A 20,603-nucleotide genomic window follows, 5' to 3' on the forward strand; every position below is an offset into this window, starting at 1 on the left:
TGTCGATTTTTATTTCTAAAGATTCTGCACATCTATTGTTTTAATATTGAACTGGCACCTTGGATTCGTCAAGTCAACACAAATACAAAGAGAATGTCTAGTGAATATTTCTTTTCAAAGTAAAAGCATTGAAATCGATTCTTAGAGTAGCCTCAGAGGTAGGCTACATAATAATAATAATAATAATAATAATAATAATAATAATAATAATAATAATAATAATAATAATAATAATAATAATAATAATAATAATAATAATAATAATAATAATAATAAGCATAGTGAAGCTTTGGGCAGAATAATCTGAAATTAGTTAGATTTTCTATCTATCTATTTTATTTTTTCTTTGTTGTCCTACTCTAAAGACCCTGAATGAAAGTGATGTAGTCACTCCTATTTTAATTGAATGTAGATTTTAGTCACACTATCAGAGTAATCTGATTGAGATGCATGGTACTGGAAAGTTGATTGTCATACCCAATATAGTGAATAAATAGAAAGCTTTTTTCTAAATACTAAAAAAAATTATGCTATATTTATAAATAAATAAAAAGGCCTACATCCCAATTTTGAATAAATTCACCATAACACGTTTAGATCACGGCTTTTATTTTGAATATGACTACTGCTTACCGGAAACGCAATAATTGCTGTTTACTGACAGCTTGGGGGTCTTTGCGTGCTAGTCAATTGACCAATCGCAGCGCACTTCAGAGCTTTGTTGGAAGTGCACTCGTTTTGGCTATTTTACAGTGCCGGGTGGGCGGTATTTGCGACGAAACACGGATAATAAACCCTCGCACTTGCTGTAGAGGCTTATGAGACGAGTGAAGACACAAATCGAGGTCAGTCAATGTGAACACCTCCTTTTAGTTGTGAACAACGCGTGTTATAGGATAGTGACTGAGTACAGCAACAGTCTTTAGGATACAGCAGGCTAACAACTAGCTGAGCAAGTAGTATTTGCAGTCCAATGTGTCGCACATAACTGAGTTTAGGTAGGTTGCTAAAGTTAGCTTGGTTTGTCTCTCTGTGAGTTTGTTCTTGCCTGTGTGCTGTGATGCTATCGCTAGCTATTTAAGGCTTAGGTTGTCAAGTTAACTGAAATTAGTTTACTGCTACTGGTACGGTATGTTCGTTACTTAAGCACTGATTGGTCTGCAAGGGAAGACGTGTTTGTTAGCGGCCACAAACTTGTGTAACTGATGTCAACGATCTAAAGTACCGGTAGTATGAAACCTGTCAGATGATATAGTAACCTACCTGGCACATTGAAAGACATTGTAATGTATGGCTGTGTGTCTAAACTACTGTCACTCAATTGCTACCTTTGCACCCATGTGCTTGTTTTACAGCCAAGCACGCCGTGTATTGAAATAATCACTCTTTTTTGAAGTATGCAGCATCCTTCTGACAAGTCATTTTCTTCCAGATCTATGCTTTATGAACCCTGATGGTGGAAAAAAAAGCTTTTAGCCACTATCATCTCAACCTGTATAATACAGTATTGCACAATTTGAACAAATTGATCTTTGTCTTCAAGGGTCATGATCTTGTTTCACAACAGATGCTGTTCATTTCTCCAGTCACCATTGTCCCACTCGGCTGTGCCTTCGTTCACCAACACTTAACACTGCTTGTTTCTCCTGTGTTTTCTCCTCTTCCGTCAGATATGACAAACATTTGAGGGCCGATGTGGATTGAGTGAAACGCTGTCATCGATTCCCCCAGTACATCCATGTGTATAATTTTCTTCAAGTTTGACCCCCGGCCTGTGTCCAAAAATGCCTACAGGTGAGCAATGAATCCTTTCCACAACCTGTGATTCTAACGGTTCCCAGTGCAGTGTAAGTCTAGAAGAAGGATTGTATTTGTTGGCCGTGTAGATTTAGAGGCAAGGAAATACTGAAGGAAAGGACTTACAAGGCAAAGATGATGTCGCAACATACTGTATGCTCCCAAAAGATCATAAAAAATGCACCACGTGTCGTGGATATGATGTGTCTTTATTGCACAGTCACAGTGTCATACTTTAAGCTTCAGTTATGTTGCAAACATAGTACTTATAAGAAGAGCAGTTTTATAAAGGTGATTTAAGTAGTGTCAATCTGCTCACACACAACACAAGTGTCAAGCAGCATGCACCTTACTATGGGTCAAATGGGTTTTCATTGGGGCACTGCAATGCATTTACGTTATATTTAAAATCCTAACGTCCGTATGAGCCATCCTTGATAAACAATGCTGTGAAGACCTTTTTCAAAATATACCTAACAGGGGCCATGTCAGGCTGGATTTTGGAGGTTTACTTTAAAAATGACATGTGTAGGACTACATGCTATTTCTTTTTGATGCAGCTGCTAGCTGTGCAAAAAACCTATTTTTTAAAACACAGCTGGGTTTGAGTATTCCACTCGGTTTGCATCAGTTAGTTTGTTACATGCTGGAACATGCATGTATAGCAAAGAACCGCTCTGGCTGATAAAACCAGTCTACATGTCACTGCGGTCATTCTTTTATGCACGACGACAACAGATGACAATGCAGTGTTCTGCACTATTCATTGTGTTCCAGGGTAGTGTGCCAATCACAGTTTTAGCAGAGGTGCAGCCACCCACAGACAGCAGTATAATAACAGGTGTTAAAGGAAGAGAGTTTCGAATTCGAACTAGGCAACACCTGATTTCGGGGGGTGTCGGCCTTTGCAAAGGCACAAGTTCTTTTTTTGGCATGACATCAGTAACCCTTTATATCAGACACATAATATAGCTACTGTGCTGAAATCTACAATGTTAAAGCTTTAAATTAGTGTTTGTGCAAGTTTCATGTGTCCTGCCCAGAAACTAAATGCAAACTCATTTTAGCTGGCAGAGCAGACCAGTGTACTACGAGCAGTCAGTGTGAGTTATGGTGTGACGTGGAGACCTGGCTTACTATAATCCCCCTGAGCTGGAACGTGATCTCTCTCTCTACCTGGCCATAGTCCATCTTTGACCTTCTGTGTGGGAGTGCAACCCTCGCCTGAGGTCATCCCAGCAGAGGTGTGGAGTGAGTCCTGACTCAGACGACCTGAAGCATGGGGAAAGGTTGAAGCGTATACTGTCCTAATGTGGTGGTTACTTCAGCGCTATATATAGACGCCTGGTTGCAGAAGAAAGAGTTTAATAGGGCTGCGGTGATTTTTAAATCAAAAGGCATGTGCAGCAGCAATACTTAGACTTAATTGGCTTGAAGGCAAGGTGCAAAGGTTCGTTAAGTACAATTATAAGACTCATTACAGCACAAAATGACAGGAATATACCTGCAGGGGTTCAATGGATTCATGTTCACTACAAATTACTTCAATTATTACACACATGCTGGCTTATCTGCACTGTTTCATTTAAATGATATCATTGTTGCAGCTTGTTCAGCTTCTCGTATTAAAAGGAGTGCTGCAATAAACCAACTAGATACAGTATGTGTTTGACCTTTCAATTGTAGCACTTCCTTAGGGCTAATCAATGTCATTTACATATCAACAGCTTCCCCAAACACTTCATGTTGATTGCGCCCCCCCAAAAAAGAATGACAGACAGACTGAACAAACAGCTGTAACGTCCCTGACTTCCAGCTTTTTTTCCAGAACACCTTGTCTCAGAGCGATCCTGTTCCTTGAATACATTACCTGTTGGCTGCTGCCAAGTCCACAAGCCACTGGCTTTATTGAATAGAAAAAGAAAATCAAAAGTTTAGTATGCATGAAGAGCTGTGGTACCACTGGGCTTCTCACGATGCAGTGATATGGCTCTACTGTGGTGGTCGGAGCGGCTCACATGTGACTGCCCCCCCCCCCCCCACCCCCCCTTAGGATCCTGGAAGCAGATGCTCTCTCTTGTGTTGCATCATTAGTCTAAGCTTTATTGTGGAGCAGCGGTTGCCCACACGCTGGTGTTGCCCATGGGAACAGGCTATCATTAGCCCTTTGGGGTCTACCCCTATTAGGTCAGTTTGTGTTATCTGTTTGCTCTTAACAGGATCCACGCCTCCCCATCCTGTTAGATAAATAGTGACACCATCGGCTAGTTCAGAGAGAACAAACAGCTATTACACACTGAAAGTGAGTGGTCGACCTTTATGTGTTTGTCAATGGCCCATACAGATATTTAGAGAACGATGCTGGTGTTCATACACAGCATAGGCCTATCTTCACTGAAAATCATTCGGTCCAAAGTTGATAGTACTTAACTCTACAATAGGATTCTCTGTTAGTTGTGTGTACAAAGTTGCATGTTTCAATAGAGAGGCTTGAGGGAATAACTGTTTCCTGTGTTTCATCACTGCTGGATGGTTGAGCCGAGCGGCATGGAGAGTTGTGTGTGAGTGGTGGAGTGAGAATATATAACACCGCCAAGTGATGCTACATTTTCCAGATGACAGTAGTGACCTGTTAGTTAAGGCGTGAAGAGAGACTAATGGCGGCCGCTGCATTAGATCCAGGTCACAATGCCGTTTGGGCTTGTTAATGGCCGTGGACATAATTGCATCATTACTCACTGACACTCTGAATAATAGCGCCGGTCAAAGTGTAGCGCCGCCGTGCCTAACTGGCAGACGACAGAGGAACATTCAAGCAAGGTGATTTATTTACAATCAGATCACACTCTTGTAATTGCTGTTTGTAGCAGTAAACGTTTGCGTTGTTGCCTCACTTTGGCAATAAAAATAGATTTCAAATTGGATAAAACACCATGACGCGAGGCAGGCACAGACGTCTTTGAGATGAGATCAAGAAGAGACAGTTTATGTTGATGTGTGACGGATTAAGGTAAATGTTTCTTATTGTTTTAACCCCTTAGCTTCCAGTTTACCCTCTAAGTAGCTTTAAGGTTATACAAATGGTTCTATTTACACCTTCTATATTCGGCTTGTTCACTCTCAGCTGAAGCTACATGATGTTACACAGAATGAAATGTTCAAACCTATAATCTCTATATTGTCTTATGGCCGCATTCTATCAGATGGAAATTATCCCCCAAATTTACCTGACGTATTTGGTATCAAAGTGAGCCATTTACAATTTGAAACAAATGTTCTGTGGATTTGATACAATGTTTCCCCACATAGTACAAATTCAATTAATGAATCACCAGTGGATCAGTGGGGCTCAAAGGGTTAAAAAAAGAAAGACAATAGTTTTGATAAGAGACACAGAGCTTGAACGTAAGAATATATAAGATTTTGTAGGATTTTGTTCTAAAACAATAGGGCCTCACAGGGAAAAGCACGAGTTTAACTTACAATGTGGCTATAACAGTGTGACAGTTACAGTATCATTATATTAAAATGGTCCAACATTGCCCACCCTTACTCCGTTACAAGTCACCTATTACAATACCACTTGGTCGTCTTTTAGTTGATTATTATATTGCACTCCAATGAATGTGAGTAATGAAAAAACATCCATTGATCTAAAACACCAATTGAAAGTCAGACTAATTCAAATGATAGAAGTGAAGCATGCCTATTACACCTATTACAGCACTTGAGTAAAAAGTACCACCATATCTGATGCAAGATTTCAGTACTATTTTTTTAAATATTTTATTTTTTTATTCATAGATAGAATTATTTGTTTGGTAAAGTTTAAAAGTGAATAAACTGAAAGGCAGCAAAAAGTCAAATTTGAAATGTTGGAACCATGGCATTTTGGGCATATTTCCATAAAAAATTACTTATCAAAATAGTCAATAGCACATACATTTTTGATAGGTCAACTTATCTATTAATAGACTAATGTTTCATCTGGGCTTGTTGGCCTACTGTTGGGTGGTATACAATATTTAGTAGAATATTTCCCACTGAATTGTAGTGCAGTAGAACTATAAAGTAGCATGGGTGAAATACTCAAGTAAATTACCAATACCTCAAACCTGTACATTAGTACAGTACTTGAGTTAATGTACTTGGTTCCATTCCACCTCTGGCCTTTACAAAGCCAAAGGCATGGAGAGAGTGTGGTTGCTGTAAACTGTCTGCGTGTCTACCAACTCATTAACTTGTGTGCCTGGATATCATGTGTTCACCATGATGATGGATGAGTGGTCCATGATGGATCTGCTGCTGTCGAGACCAGCGATGGCCTTCTGTTCTACCTCATTGGTCCACGTCAAGAGTGAATGAACAACAATAATAAAATCCCTTCTCTCTCTCTCCCTCTCCCCCCTCTCTCTGCCTCTCTCTCTCCCCCTCTCTCTGCCTCTCTTCAGGCTAATTTTGGCTGCAAACAGAGATGAGTTCTACAACAGGCCGTCCAAGGCTGCGGACTTCTGGGGGACCAACAATGACATTGTCAGCGGTGAGTCTGACTCTGCACACTGCGAGTCCAGCTTACCCACTCAGCATTTCAACACTCTGCACAATACACTTTGCTGCTGTTAAAAACACTTAACAGCAGTGAATAAACTGCTTCCTCCTTGTCCCATTTAGCAGGAGATAATGAGTAAACATAAAGCAAGTTACACCAGTTAGTTTGTGTTTTGAAATGCAGGCTCTGTATCTACACAACCTTTATTTATAGTCCCTCTCCGAGGTAGGAAGGCTCTTTCGCAAGTGAGACCTGGTAAAAACGGTAACAATTTGTAATCAGAACAATCCAAAATCAGGCGAAGGATAATACGTGTTTCTGGAGATTTATGTGAAATCTAGAAAAATGGGATATGTGTCAGACGTCAGACCTTCTACGAGGAACTTTTAAATGTTCATGAAACAATCACATTTTCCTCTGATTATTAGTATAGTTATTGAGGAGACAGCGGTGGGGTTATTTAAACAAAAATGTACTGGTGAATGATAGGCCCCTTGATCTTCATAGGCCAAAAATAATGTGATTTTTTTTTTTCCCTTTTTCTTTACTGGTTCATGATAGGCCCCTGATCTCCGTAACCCCCCCCCCCCCACACACACACACACACACACACACACACACACACGAAGATTAGGGGTCTATCATGAGCCAGTCAAATGACAATGTTCGGGTCCTTCTTAGATTAGGGGCCTATATTGAGACGGTTAAAAAAAATTAAAAAGAGGCCCCTGATCTTCGTAGGCCCTGGGGCTTCAGCCCAGGTAAGCCCGTGCATAAAGGCGGCCCTGACGATAGGGTGCTGGTGTCGTAAAAACACTACTGCTTACGTCAAAAGGTGCTACTAGAATCAACAAAAACTGAAAGTTCCTCAGAGCTTTCTTTAAAACACACCTCTCTTGGCACTGGGATGTGAAAACGCAACATGTTTGCCTTTTTAACCATGTTTGAATACAGCTTTATTCAAAGCTAAATGGCTTTCAATAATCAATGGAATATCTGTCTCGTTTAACCCTAGAATCCTTTTTTCCTCTACTCCATCACAGGACATCCCCACTACATTTAATTGACTGATGTCTAATACACATTATAGCCAAGCAGAGGAAATCGATCTTTTTTTTTTTTCTTCTTTCTAATGCTGAGGGAGGAAGCGCAGAGATAGCCTTGGTTGTTCAAGCGTCCCCTTTCTCCCCTCTGTTACAGAGGGGTCAGGACTCCTGTAGTGGGCCCTTTAATTGATGGCTGCTTTTATGCGATGTGACAGGAATAAATGGCTGTGCCTTATCTGCGAGGGGCTGGGGGGGAGGTTGCAGAGGCAGGGCCCTAAAGGAGACGTAGCATGACGAGAGGGGAAGTAAGCTATAGCTCCCCCGTGGGATGGGGTTGGCTTTTCAGATCCGCCCCCGGAGGACCACGGAGCGCTCTGCTCTCTTGGTCACTGTCAGTGTAAGTGGACCTGTCTTTATCGATCAGCAGGAAGTGCACTAGACTTCCAGTGCCTCGGCTTCACATGTCCTGTAAAGAAGAGCAATGTGGAGAGAGAACTATGGATCCAGTTTTTTTTTTAATGTATTGCCAAAACTTCACATGAGGGTTCCTCCTATCAAATCATATACTCCTTATGTACTTGCATTTATTTCTTTATTTTTGTCAATGGAGAAGCCATTTTTTGTCATCAGATGCATCTTAATGTAGTTCAAGTTCAGTATGTTTCTTATTTGAAGGAATTGTGGACAGGTGTTGTAAATGAAGAGAGAGAACCTGTGATTTTAAGGTCTATGTTATGGTAATGTTTTTTGTTTGTTATACATGTTCATAAATCGCTAGCAATATGAAGAACGTAAAGAATTATGTAATTTGGTACTGATTACGGAATACATTTAATTGTAAAAAAAACTCTATATTTGCTATTATTGGATACTTTTTGTTTATATATATATATTGATTTTTTTATTGTTGTTCAGCTGGCCTGTTGAATTCTAACTGAAAAATGCTAGCAATCCATTAGAGTTAATCAATTGGAAAACTACCTGCTGAACACTGTATCCATTTCCCATAATCAATACTAAATCACATAATCCCTTCCAAGGAAATTATTATTATAGACTAGAGTAATTGGTTCCACCCACCACCATAAGGCGACTGCCTCATTTCCATCACTATATAGGCTTATTGAATGGCTACTAGCGGTGCACAATACATTATACCTACAGATGAAGCCTGCTTAACATTGGTGCTGCGTTTTGATAAAACACTCTGCTCCTTGTCTGTTCACCAGGCCTGGACCAGGAATACGGTAAGGAAGGAGGATCATGGCTGGGGATCAACAAGCGCGGCAAACTGGCTGCAATCACCAATTATATGGAAGGACGACCCAACCCCGACGCACAAGGCAGAGGTGAGCCAGCCACCAAGAAAAATTCTTAATACATTCACTGATTAGAAGCCCAGTGTTACATCAGAGATCTAGCGTGTCCTGTGAAGTAGCCTATCCTACATGTTGCTTTCACTTTGATATATACACATAACTTAATGGTTCCCAGTAGACTTTAAATCTACTCATGCCTAAATGCTACATCATTTATTTAAGAACTCGTGATATTTACAACATTGCATTTTGCTCTACTTTTTGAAGCGATGTGATGTAATTTGTGATGAATGTTTCACACATCAATCTGTTTATTATATATATGTTCATAATTTCCATGTTAGTATGTATTACACACAACTAGACAGAGTAAATTAGTTGCACTGCATATGATTTGAGAGAGAGATATATATATACAGTGTATATATATATTAGAGGTGGGCATAGATTAATTTTTTTAATCTAGATTAATCTAGATTAATTTTGAAATTAATCTAGATTAATCTAGATTAAAATGGCTCATTTGAATTTATTCATAATATGTGTGTGCTCCCTAAATAATGACTCAAAGTAAGTCTTTGAGAACGTGTTTCTCAAGCCAGGTGGCGCATCAGACCAGGGGCTCATCTCCTGTTTCCAACATGCATCACAAACTGCTTGAGGAAGCTGTTCTACTATGATAATTGGTGATGAAAATAAATAATGTTCAACAAGATGTACTTGTGTTTACAAACTGTTTATTCAGTTAAACATGAACTTTGAACTGTAGGCCATAAGAGGTAACGATGAATTGTTTAGGGCTGCAACTAACGATTATTTCAATAATCGATTAATCGGTCGATTATTTTTTCGATTAATCGATGAATCGGATAAAAAAAATAAACATTTGTAAATGCTGCATCTTTATTCAAAAACTGAACATTACTTCAAATTCACAGTGCACACTGAAGTGTCAAAACACCAGGTTATTGCTCCAACGTCCCGGAACTATTAAAAGTAATATTAAATGATAAAAAATTAATAATAAACTTAACTGGGATAACACAAAAAAAAAACATACAATGTATGATATACATTTATACAGTATAAGGGATGTCCATGGTAAACCAGTCAACCGATAATATTTTTAACCGGTAAATACTAACGGTTAAAAAAATTAAATCATCTTAATTTCTCTCAGATGACAGGAGAGTTAATTTGTATTGATATTGATACCATTTTCAAGACTCCTTAACGATCCAAGTCTTTATTGATATCAAAATTGATAATTTTCTATTATTTTGTTGAAATAGAACTTGTATTATTGCTTTAATTGCTGATATGATCATAGCTCTAGATAGGACATTAAACAGGTCATAATTCCATTCCATCTTTACTATCTATTTTATAATGCTGGGAAAACAAGTTTCGCCAAAATCTCAAATTTCTTTTTTTTTGTGTTGCATTTGAACACATCAATCATATTACTGAGCCGGCCTGAACACATCACAGTTGACATGTTTGCTACTTTTTTTAAGCTAACTAGCTTTATATCCTTCCGATTTTAACATGGATTTAAAATCTGGATCACTATTTTTAACTGACGGGACTTTCTACACCGTTCGGTTGTATGATTACTGCCGCTGCATTGAATGACTGTTGATGCGCCGATGCCGATTCTCCGAGCACGTCTGCACACCGTCTGCAGCAGCAGCTGACAGAGTTTTTTTGGACTAGACGGATACTGAGTTGATGGAGTTTTTTTTAACCCAAAGAAAGCAAAGGTACAACACTTTTATATAGGCCTGCAGTCCAGTGTTAGATATGACCAAAATACAAGCTGTGGCCGCTCACACTATAGCTTTCCCGCACGTGAAGCGAGCCTTCACGTGCGGAAGGGGGTTCACCCCGACGGCGAACAGCATCTCCCCTGAGCCGAACAGGAGGTGGAATTAAGAGATTAACGGCGATATTTTTTTTATCGCCCGATAAGAGTCTGGCGTTAACGTAGCCGTTAACGCCGTTATCGGCCCACCACTAATATATATATATATATATGTCGTCCTGCAGGCTTTCTAGTGTCTAACTACCTAACGGACAGGGATCAGGACAGCTACTCCTACCTGAAGAAGGTGTCGTCAGAAGGCCACCTGTACAACGGCTTCAACCTCATCACGGCCGAGTTCAAGTGAGTGAAAGGTGTGGTCAGCTCCATCAGAGTGTACGCTCCATCAACTGATAAAAGCTCCATCACATACTGTATGTGTTAACGTCATGTCAATCTATACACCTGAGATCTGGTTGAAATGAAAAAGACACACCAGTCTTCCAGTAAGCAGCCTAGACACCTCAACGTAATGCATTTCAAAAGGTGAAATGTGGGCCATCGGAGACCGTCGTATATAAAGACAGGTTCTTTATTGCACTGTGTGGGTGTCATGAGGTGACATTGGCAGAGCTCTGAAGGATTTTAAAGCTAAGGAGGAATTGAGAATCGGCTGCAGCTCTATTCTTCAGAGTCCTGGCCTTACCTTTGGAACGAAAGCGCAAAGGCAAGCGTCTTCGTCTCGGGAGTGCTAAGCAGGCAGAACTGAAAAGACATCTGGGATGCTTCACGGGCGAAATAGCCAGCATTACAATTCTGAAAGGAACACCTGTTCATATTTCTGGCTTTCAGACAAAGAAAATCTAGCCAGCATTATATATGATGAGGATGATTTTTTTTTCTTTTTTTCTCTTGACTGCATTTGGTAGAAAAATCTAAGGGAGGATCAGTGCACACCGAGAAAGCTGTCATGGTGAAGGGCCCCTGTAGACAAGCCAGCGTGAGGTTAGAGGTTCAGCTCCTACCAAACTGTATCCCTGCTGGGGGAGAGAGAGAAAAAAAACTGAGGGTTTCTACAGTGGAGTTGTGTGTTGTGATCCGTGAATCCTGGTAACGTGGCCTCAAGCAGCATCTACTCTCAAAGGGGATTTTAGAATGCTTGTGTACATCCTGTTGTCCACATTTTGTAAGCATCCCTTTTGGTTTAAAGGCGTACATAGGTTGTTACTTTAATCATGGCTAATCATTGCTGCCTTCCCCTATCCAATATGAGAGCCATGAGCCAGTTTGTTGAAAATAATAGGTCCTTGATTTCAGACATAATTTAAACCTTGTCATTTCTAGATGGCGATTTTTTTTTTTTTTTTAGATATTTTTTTGGGCATTTTTATGCTTTATTGATAGTGTAGAGACAGAGGTGAAATGGGGCAGAGAACGACCGCGGGCTGGAATCAAACCTGGGTCCGCGGCTGGCCGAGGCCCATGGGGGGGACGCCTTACCAACTGAGCTAAGGGCGCCCCCTAGATGGCGACTTTTTGACTGAAATGACGGCGATCACTGTCAGATTGCAATGCGTCATCTGTAGCTATCAAACAAAAATGTAAAAAAACAAACAATAAAGATTTACATACAGTATAGACTTGATGGCTAGTTATATGATTCTGGTAGACTCATGCTAAGTTACATGTCCAGGGGGGAAAACAGCTTCAGTACCAGTTAATGATCTTGTAGTTGAATAAATTAAATTAAAGAAACAGCATTGCTCTTGTATGGCAGGGCCGAGCCATTTATTTCTAGTATGATAAGGAAAAATGTTACATCAGGCTGGTAATTCATTCTAATTTGTGCTCTCGGACAAGCCAGACAACATTTTTAAATTCATGCTTTACTGTTCATATTCCTTGAACAGTATGTTTCCCATATAACATAACAGGAGAAAAGGCTTTTAGGTCGAGGACAAACCAATATTTGTTTACTGAGTTTGACTAGAGTTGTGGCTTAACTTTCCAGGATCCAAATCCACATAGCCTCATAACATTACCCCTAGGCTTTTAAATGTAATGTTACCTCTGTACATGGGTAGTACGTCAAGCTAGTTAGCCGGTTAGCCCGTTACATTTGCCAGTGTTCAATCAATTCCTTAACGTTGTCCCCTTGTTTTAAGATTCCTCTTTAATGAAAGAATAAGGAGACACCAGCAGCTGAAGTCACATTGTGTTTTTGTTGTAAGAATTCTACCTATATATATCTTAAGATTTGACTAGGCTAAAATCCCTCCACAGAGCCTCGTGCTGTGAAAGTACTGTGTATGTTTCCTCCCCTTAAATACTTGTACGTATTTACGGCGTTCACGGCAGATAAAGATCCATAAAAAAACACCGTCATTACAAGCCTATTTGTTTTCCTCTGTGTCCAAAGGGAAATAAAGCGTCTGGTTTCCTTCTGAATCAATAAGTACATCTGGTGGAGAAGAAGCTTTATATTAGAGGCTATCTCATTCATCTGTAACCAGAGACATGATTCTCTATGTCATGCCACTTTTAAGCATTCTATGTTCACTTTTATCAGTGTGTGTGGAATGACCCTCTTCGATATACACATGGAGAGACAGGGTGTACACTTAAAGATGGAGTCAGCGATTCTGGAGAATGCTTGTTGTCAAAATCACTTTGTCAAAATCAGTGAATTACTCTTCATAATCCACTACCTGTCCGTACTGGGCTGAAACAAAATCCAGTGTTGATATACAGCCTAGGCTCTGTGAACAGGCATGTTGCTAGCTATGATGGCCCCTTTGTTTACATTCCTCTCGTTTGCATACTAGTTTACAGAGCCATGGCTGTGTATTAACACTGGATTTATTTTCAGCGCGCACACACACAGTATGGACAGGAAGCAGATCGTGAGGGGATATTTGACAAAGTGATTTTGACAAGCGTTTTCTAGAATTGCATACTCCACCTTTTTAAAATTCAAACAATAGACATTTAAAATGTTTCAGTGAGCTTTTTATTGTGCTGCATCTTAAACCAATACTGCCTTTATTAATACGTCTGTCACCATGTTGGCTTGGATTTCCAGATGAATGTGATTTGGTCAGTGTTGAGTCGTGCATTTTACCAGATGTCATGAGCCAGTACGATATATATTTAAATTTCGATCTCAGACATTCTCCCCTTGATGCTCTCAAGGCTCCATATCCAACATTTCATCTGACTGATCTACAGCTTTGATTTTTTTTTTGATCCCACTTTATGTCAACTCTCGCTTTAAAGTCAAGGCCGATCAGACCATCCATTTTAATGAATATCTCCTCTGATGTTTGCCTGCAAAGCAATGCCCTGCCTAATGCACTTTCAGTGGAGCGGAGTGTGGCTGCTTTATGAAAAAACAACTGGTGAAAGTGGTTCAATCTGATTGCCTCAAACCATGTGTTATGATCCTTGGCCGAAACTAGTCCGACCCGAAAAAGAAAAACAGTGGTACGGCAGATACCCGCATTCCAGTAGTATCAGGGCTGGATGAACTCTGAACATTTTTAAAGAGGACTTTGACTATTTGTTTTTTTTTCCAAAGGCTAGTAAGATTACCCCTGGGAAAATCACTTTCTCTGGGAGGGAATATGATTTTTCTACTGAATAGAATTAGCTGTGGACGCTCAGACAAAAAGCCGAAATATTGCTCGCATTGTTCATTGAGTGAGTCCAGATGTCCGAAAACAGCCACAAAAATCAAAATAATGTTGGTTCTGGCTGAACGGTTGTTCGCATGGGGTCTTATTTTTCATGAATCCCACTATTTTTTTTTCTGCTTTTATATTTCCATGGAAGTCCTGTCTGATCCCATGTAGGCCCATTTTGATAGCTTTTCTTGCTCAGGTGTGATCAGATTACAACCAAAGTGCATTATGCTGTTTTCTGTGATTCATCAAGTCGGAGGTCACCTTGGGGTCACACACAGTACTAGCTGGTGTTGAAATGTCGGTATTATTTAAAACGATGAAATCAAGTTTAATATTTTTTGCTAAAATGTTCATCAACAAAGCAAAACGGAAGAGTCTACAGCCTGCAATACTGTACGTAGGCACAGTGGTGTTGTGAGCTCCTGTAAGTGCGTGTGAGAGCGCATGTTGTCATAACCCAGCAGCCACCACCAACACATCTACATTCTGAGCTGATCATGTTGGAAGCTCATCCAGCCATCTCCAGGCAACTACACCACAGCTGGCTAGGGGGAAACTGCTCTGCTGCCTCCAGTATAGAGGACTCTTCATTAGGACGTGTCCCAGCCGGCATACTGATTACCTCTCTGACTGAGATCTGAAAAAGAGCCTTCCCTCCTGGTTTCTCTCTCTGCTCAGTGGCCCTGGACCCCCTGCTGTTCGCTCATCTCAGACCAAATCAACCCACAGCACACCTGATGGGTCACCCAATATTCTAGCCATGTCTCCACATCGAAATGGAGCTATCTCTCTCTCTCTGCAAATCCTCCATCTGCTTCCTCCACGGTCAATTTGGTCCATATTGCAGGGAAAGTACAGCCTATACGCAGACACCAGGCCTTGTTCAGGTATTGCTTAGTTCAGGTAATTGCCAAGAAAAAGAAAATGCCAACATCAAAACAGTATTTCAGACCAGCTTTGTACATTCTTCCTTTTCCCTTAGGGTTCCGGTGCCATCTGCAGCTACTGTGCACATGCATGTTTGAGCAGTGAGCGTCTGTGTTCACAGTAACCATAGAAACACATCAAAAAGTAACTGTGTATTCAGACTGTTCAACGACAACGTTTGAGTAGAAACTGGGAACAATATTAAGGTGTTTGGTTTGTTGTTTGTCTGTTGTCAACCTACAGCTTGGAGGATCCTCCTGCAGCTGCTTGGATACATATTGTCCTTGCTTTAGAAAAAAAAAAACGCTCGGCCCCAGGAAATGTACACAAGACTGACGAGTTATTGCACAAACACTGAAGGATGACCTCTGCACAGGGACAACTGTTTTTGTGTGTGTGTGTGTGTGTGTGTGTGTGTGTGTGTGTGTGTGTGTGTGTGTGTGTGTGTGTGTGTGTGTGTGTGTGTGTGTGTGTGTGTGTGTGTGTGTGTGTGTGTGTGTGTGTGTGTGTGTGTGTGTGTGTGTGTGTGTGTGTGTGTGTGTGTGTGTGTGTGTGTGTGTGTGTGTGTGTGTGTGTGTGTGTGTGTGTGTGTGTGTGTGTGTGTGTGTGTGTGTGTGTGTGTGTGTGTGTGTGTGTGCGTGCGCGAGCGACATCATGTTTATCCCTCTGTCTTTTGTGCTTTGCTGAAGTGGAAGAGAAATAGGAATGAATTTTCATTTACAAGATAATAAATTGTCTAATAAGATGTTTTATATGAGTCCAGTCATCACCACTTACATGTTAAAATGCAGAATCCAAGCATATTTATTTTCCCCTCACAGCGTCTCTTGCATACATTTTATCTTTGTAGTTAGGGTTGACCTTATGGATAAGTAAGTGTCTGAGGATGTTATTGTATGAAGCCTCGGACAAGCAAATAAACAAAATATATTGAAATGCTTGTCTACATGAAGTGATTAGAATTTTGTGGGCAAAATTTTTCAAACCAAATAAAAACATCTCAACTGGCTTTTTGAAAACCAATAGCCATTTTGTAGATACATTTTTTTTTTATAAACATCAATATGGCTACAACTAATTATCTTCACGATTGATTGGTCCACTGATCATGTTTTTGAATAATCAATCAATTGCTTTGTCCATAGACGATCAGAAAACAATTCAACTTTACGTCTTGAAAATTGCTTCATTTGTCGGACCGAAGATAGTGATTTTGAGGTGATCTTACGCAGATGAGCTGCAAGCATTCACATTTTGTTTGGCACTTTTTGCATTTTCCAATCTGTATGTCTTGTCTTGTTCAAACTATCTGTTACAAAGTTTGTGGCAGAGCTAAACGCCCAGCAGCATGTCTTGCTCCTGCCTCTCCAGCTCTCCAACTGGGAAAGTTTCCAAGTAGAGCTAGATGTTGAAGCAAGTGTTGCACCACATTTCAGATTGACTGATGCCACTGGTATGGCTGTCATAAAATTGACATCACAAAATGCATTCCCCTGCTGGTTCAAAGGATTTGGTCGTAATTTATTATTCACTCTCTCCTGTACCGAAGCCGTCACACATGCCCTTGATGTCAGGACAGATTCTTCAGACTGAATAAATTCCCTCTAACTGAGGACTTTGCAAAGAGATCTAACACCGTAATTTATGGGTTTTGTGGTAGGCAGGCAGAGGTGTTTGTAGCACTAATTTGTATTTTAAAGCTTTAATTTGACAGAGTTGTTCTTGAAGGAAAGATTTAAATGCTGCAGTTAATGTCTGCGTTAGGTGTGTTTTTTTCCCCATTTCAATTTGAAAAAGGCATCTTAATTCTTATTTCCCAGGGGCTGCAAATAACATCAATCTTTAAAGAAAACTGTATGGTGCTCTGTTGATATTCTCTTCTAGCCTGAGCACTCATTTCACATGATACCCCCAGGACCGCTCCTTTGAACATTGCTGCATTTCTCTGTATTTCAAAAGCACATAGGCATAATGGCTCTCGACACAGCCCTCGTAATTACACACATTAACAAGTTTAATCATCGCTGAATGCAATGCCTAATTTTTTCCAACTCGCTGTGTCCCATGTAGAGCCAAACAAGACACTGTGTGTTACTATGGAAACAGAGGCAGCCCTGAACCCATCCATCTAAAACCAGGTCTGTGTTTTTATTTATTTTTTTAATATGGTTGCTGTAGAAACCGTTCATTTCACAGTTACCTCTCGTCTCGACCTACGGCCTATGCATGTTACCCGGGCATTTCCATGTTGATATTGCTCTCAGATTGTCCACTTATGTTATCACCAACAAAGCTTACTCGTGTATTATATTCATCTGTATGTTTCATGTGCCCCCCTAGCAGGAGTGTATGGCCTGAGTAATTCTTTGCTGGAAACTCCATGGAATAAACTGCTGCAAGGGAAGCGTCACTTCAGCAGCGTTGTGGAAGACCAGTCCCTGTCCTGCGACGGCCTGGTGCAAGAGCTGCTCAATGTCCTCAACAACGAGGACCTGTGAGTAATAATATTTCGTTTTTTTTGTATTGGTTTAAAAGCTTTACGTCGGATGTGAAGCAATATTAAGTGTTAGATACGGCTGCATTGCCACTGATTAGTTTTTCGAATGTTGACAAGTAGCAGATTTTTACATTTATATACACTGACTTTTGAATGAAGTTCTATCATGCCAGACGGCGTATAGTAAGCAATTTTAACAGGAGAGTTTTACATTTTGAACTAAACATTATTTTGGAGCCCCGTGCCAACTCCTAAACCAAATGGGGGAAAAGTGTCTGTTGTGTATGTAAGAAACGCATCAAGACCTCAGTGCACGACCTATTTATTGCCCGAGATATTTTCAGCAACAGATTTCTGCAAGCTGTAAGGGAAGAGTTTAGTTTACAAACAAGCCTGTTTATTCAGGGCAGAGGGTGAAACGTAGAAAAAAGTCCAAATGTTATTTTATTTGTCATATGCCCAATAATTCTTTTTTATTGGGCTCACTCAACAATGCTGGACAAACAGTAAAACAAATACAATCACCCAAGTGGATGACGTGAATCGCTAGACCAAGGACATAAAAGCGCAAATAAGAATTAAATTAAATATTCAGTAGGATAACATACTGTGGTAGAGAGAATGATAAACACTAACCCCAACCGTGTGACTTGTGTGTTTTTGTTTGAACAGAAACGCACCTGATCCAGCTCAGGACAGCCAAGGTGACGGCTACAGCAAGGCCATGATCAAGGCTCTGTCAGCGGTGTGTGTTCGCTCCCCTCATTATGGCACAAGGTCAGTGTCTCTCTCCCACACCAAATCTCCGTACACCACTGTTTGTTTGTTGGTTTGGCTCTTACCAGAGGGGACTGTGATGCTACCGTGGATGAATTGATACAGAGACTGCCTGGTAGCCAAGCGGTCAGAGGGTTGGGCTTCACCAGAGCCATCATCTTTAATCAGGGAACTCTGCCACTGACCTGCTCACTCTTGATTTGGGTGTTTGCTAAATTCTTCAGATCTGAAAATGTGACTCTTTTTATGATGATCATAGCTGCCCTCATCACTATTAATGCAGCCTGCTTTGTTGTGTGATTGTCATGTTTTATTTCATTTATTTTAACTTTTTATTTTTCACACTACAAGACATACACTGACATAGGACCTTCTAAAATAACTAATAATTAAAGAAAAACAACAGAAAGCAAGTACATTAACGGATTAATAATTATATTAATAGCAATAATTATAATTAAGTTAAAATAATTTTAAAAATAATACAATGAAAAGAATAAGTTCATAATAAAAATGTAAATAAATAAAATAAATGATAAATAAATAAAAGGAATTGTATACAAGGACTGATCTTCAGCAGAGCAGGATCAGTTACAGGGGATCATTTTCCATATTATACAGTTATAACACAAAGTCTTTTACACCAACCCTCTTCACATAGTCGGGCATCCACATATCTATTAACGCAGTTATCTGAGCCATTGGGTTTTTGATGGAATTGTTGGTGGTTTTACATCCTTCCAGTTCACAGTTATCATCTTCTTTATTATCATCTTTTAATTGGATATATATTTTGCGTTTTGCTTCCTTGTATCCCTGCCTGTTTAGGACCAATACAATTATCCTGATAGACGCGGAGGGTAATGTGAGCTTCACCGAGCGCACCATGCTCAACTGTGACACCAGCCAATGGAGCACCAATTCCTTCCAGTTCAAACTGCAGGTGTGAAGACATGATGGAGGACGAAAAAACCCACTCTGTGCCTTTTCTGCATCACCTTTCTCTCCATCACCCCCTCCCCCCCCGCCTCATCCCCTACCCACCAACAGCCGAATTTAACCTGGCAGCAATGTGAACATCAAGCCTCGTCTGCCCTATTTCCTCTGCTTAGCATCAGTGATATATTTATTTCTATTTTTTGGGATTTTAGTTTAAACACATATTTTTTGAAAAACGTGTGCTAATTTAAAAAGTTTGCCAAAGAACATGTATCATTTTGTAGAGGCGACACAGAACTTAAGGGTCTGATTCATTACAGATGGCTGGTGAGCTTTTGATTATTTTAATGCAGTCTAATTTATTCTTTGTTTGTGTCAGATTTTCTTATGATATGGAGCCATTATCCACTTCATGCACACTTCACCTCCAGCCCACAGTTTGCTCCAGTATCCTTTAGCTACAGGAATTTAAAAAGCCTGCAAATTAGTTTCAGTTTTACATACTGAGGGTCACCAGCAGCATTTTCACCAGATAATTTGTAATCTGATTTGAATTCACCCTGTAACCCTGTCACAGGTAATTCATTATAAAGACTTCAACCTGGTGCAAAAAAGTATCTGTGTTGAATGCTAAAAATATCAGGTACTGGATATCTGACAACTTCCATGGTAGATTAAAAATGCATTTTACAGCTGCTTGACAATAAAAACAATTCATCCAAACGATTATATTTGGCTTTAATGAGTGTTGACGTTAATACACAAACACACTGTCATGATCCCAAACGTGCAACTTTCGATAATTTCTGCTTTTGACTCTGGATCAAAGAGATAGAGGGCCCTTTCTTTTACCACGTCTTTTACTCTACTATGCTAATACAATAGGAAAAGTATTCCCACTTACCAGCCTGAAGAAAGCTATTAAGTGTTTCCGGAACTCAAAGTGGAGATGGCTATGTGCACATATTTAATGTCTATTATCAAGTTGTATAGCCACCTATACATACTGGACTAAAAGCGTTTCTAATGGCATTTTTTTCCCATTATCGTATAGAGGTATTTCAACGAGGAAGCACTAAACCAGTGGTCCACTTAGTTTTCAGGTACCCATAATAGCAGAAGAATCCACAGTTAATATAACTTGTGAATGCATTTTCTTTTCAAAAGTACTTTGGTCAACTGTGAGTTTATGGAGTTTTTCTTGGCAGACCTTATACTCTTCAAAAAGCCAATAGGCCTTTCTCACATATGACATTTTTTTTACA

General features: G+C 40.0%; 1 protein-coding gene across 3 annotated transcripts; it reads left to right on the forward strand.

Moving 5' to 3' along the window:
- The first annotated feature begins 713 nt into the window (after window positions 1-713).
- On the forward strand, window positions 714-20,052 carry tango2 (transport and golgi organization 2 homolog). Of its 3 annotated transcripts, none has more exons than XM_080039228.1 (9): window positions 714-845; window positions 1,671-1,794; window positions 6,249-6,337; window positions 8,622-8,741; window positions 10,761-10,878; window positions 17,196-17,263; window positions 17,466-17,619; window positions 18,295-18,399; window positions 19,228-20,052. In XM_080039228.1, exons 2-9 carry the CDS (start codon window positions 1,739-1,741, stop codon window positions 19,346-19,348), a joined length of 831 nt encoding a protein of 276 aa, XP_079895354.1. In that variant the 5' UTR covers window positions 714-845; window positions 1,671-1,738; the 3' UTR covers window positions 19,349-20,052. The 3 variants fall into 3 exon arrangements, with proteins under 3 accessions (XP_079895354.1, XP_079895353.1, XP_079895355.1); XM_080039227.1 differs by lacking the exon at window positions 714-845 and adding an exon at window positions 864-998; XM_080039229.1 differs by lacking the exon at window positions 714-845 and adding an exon at window positions 864-998 and having other exon boundaries at window positions 17,469-17,619.
- Window positions 20,053-20,603: the final 551 nt, after the last annotated feature.

The sequence above is a fragment of the Ammodytes marinus genome (genome assembly GCF_949987685.1).
Source record: "Ammodytes marinus genome assembly, chromosome: 2".
NCBI classification, from domain to species: Eukaryota; Metazoa; Chordata; class Actinopteri; order Uranoscopiformes; family Ammodytidae; genus Ammodytes; species Ammodytes marinus.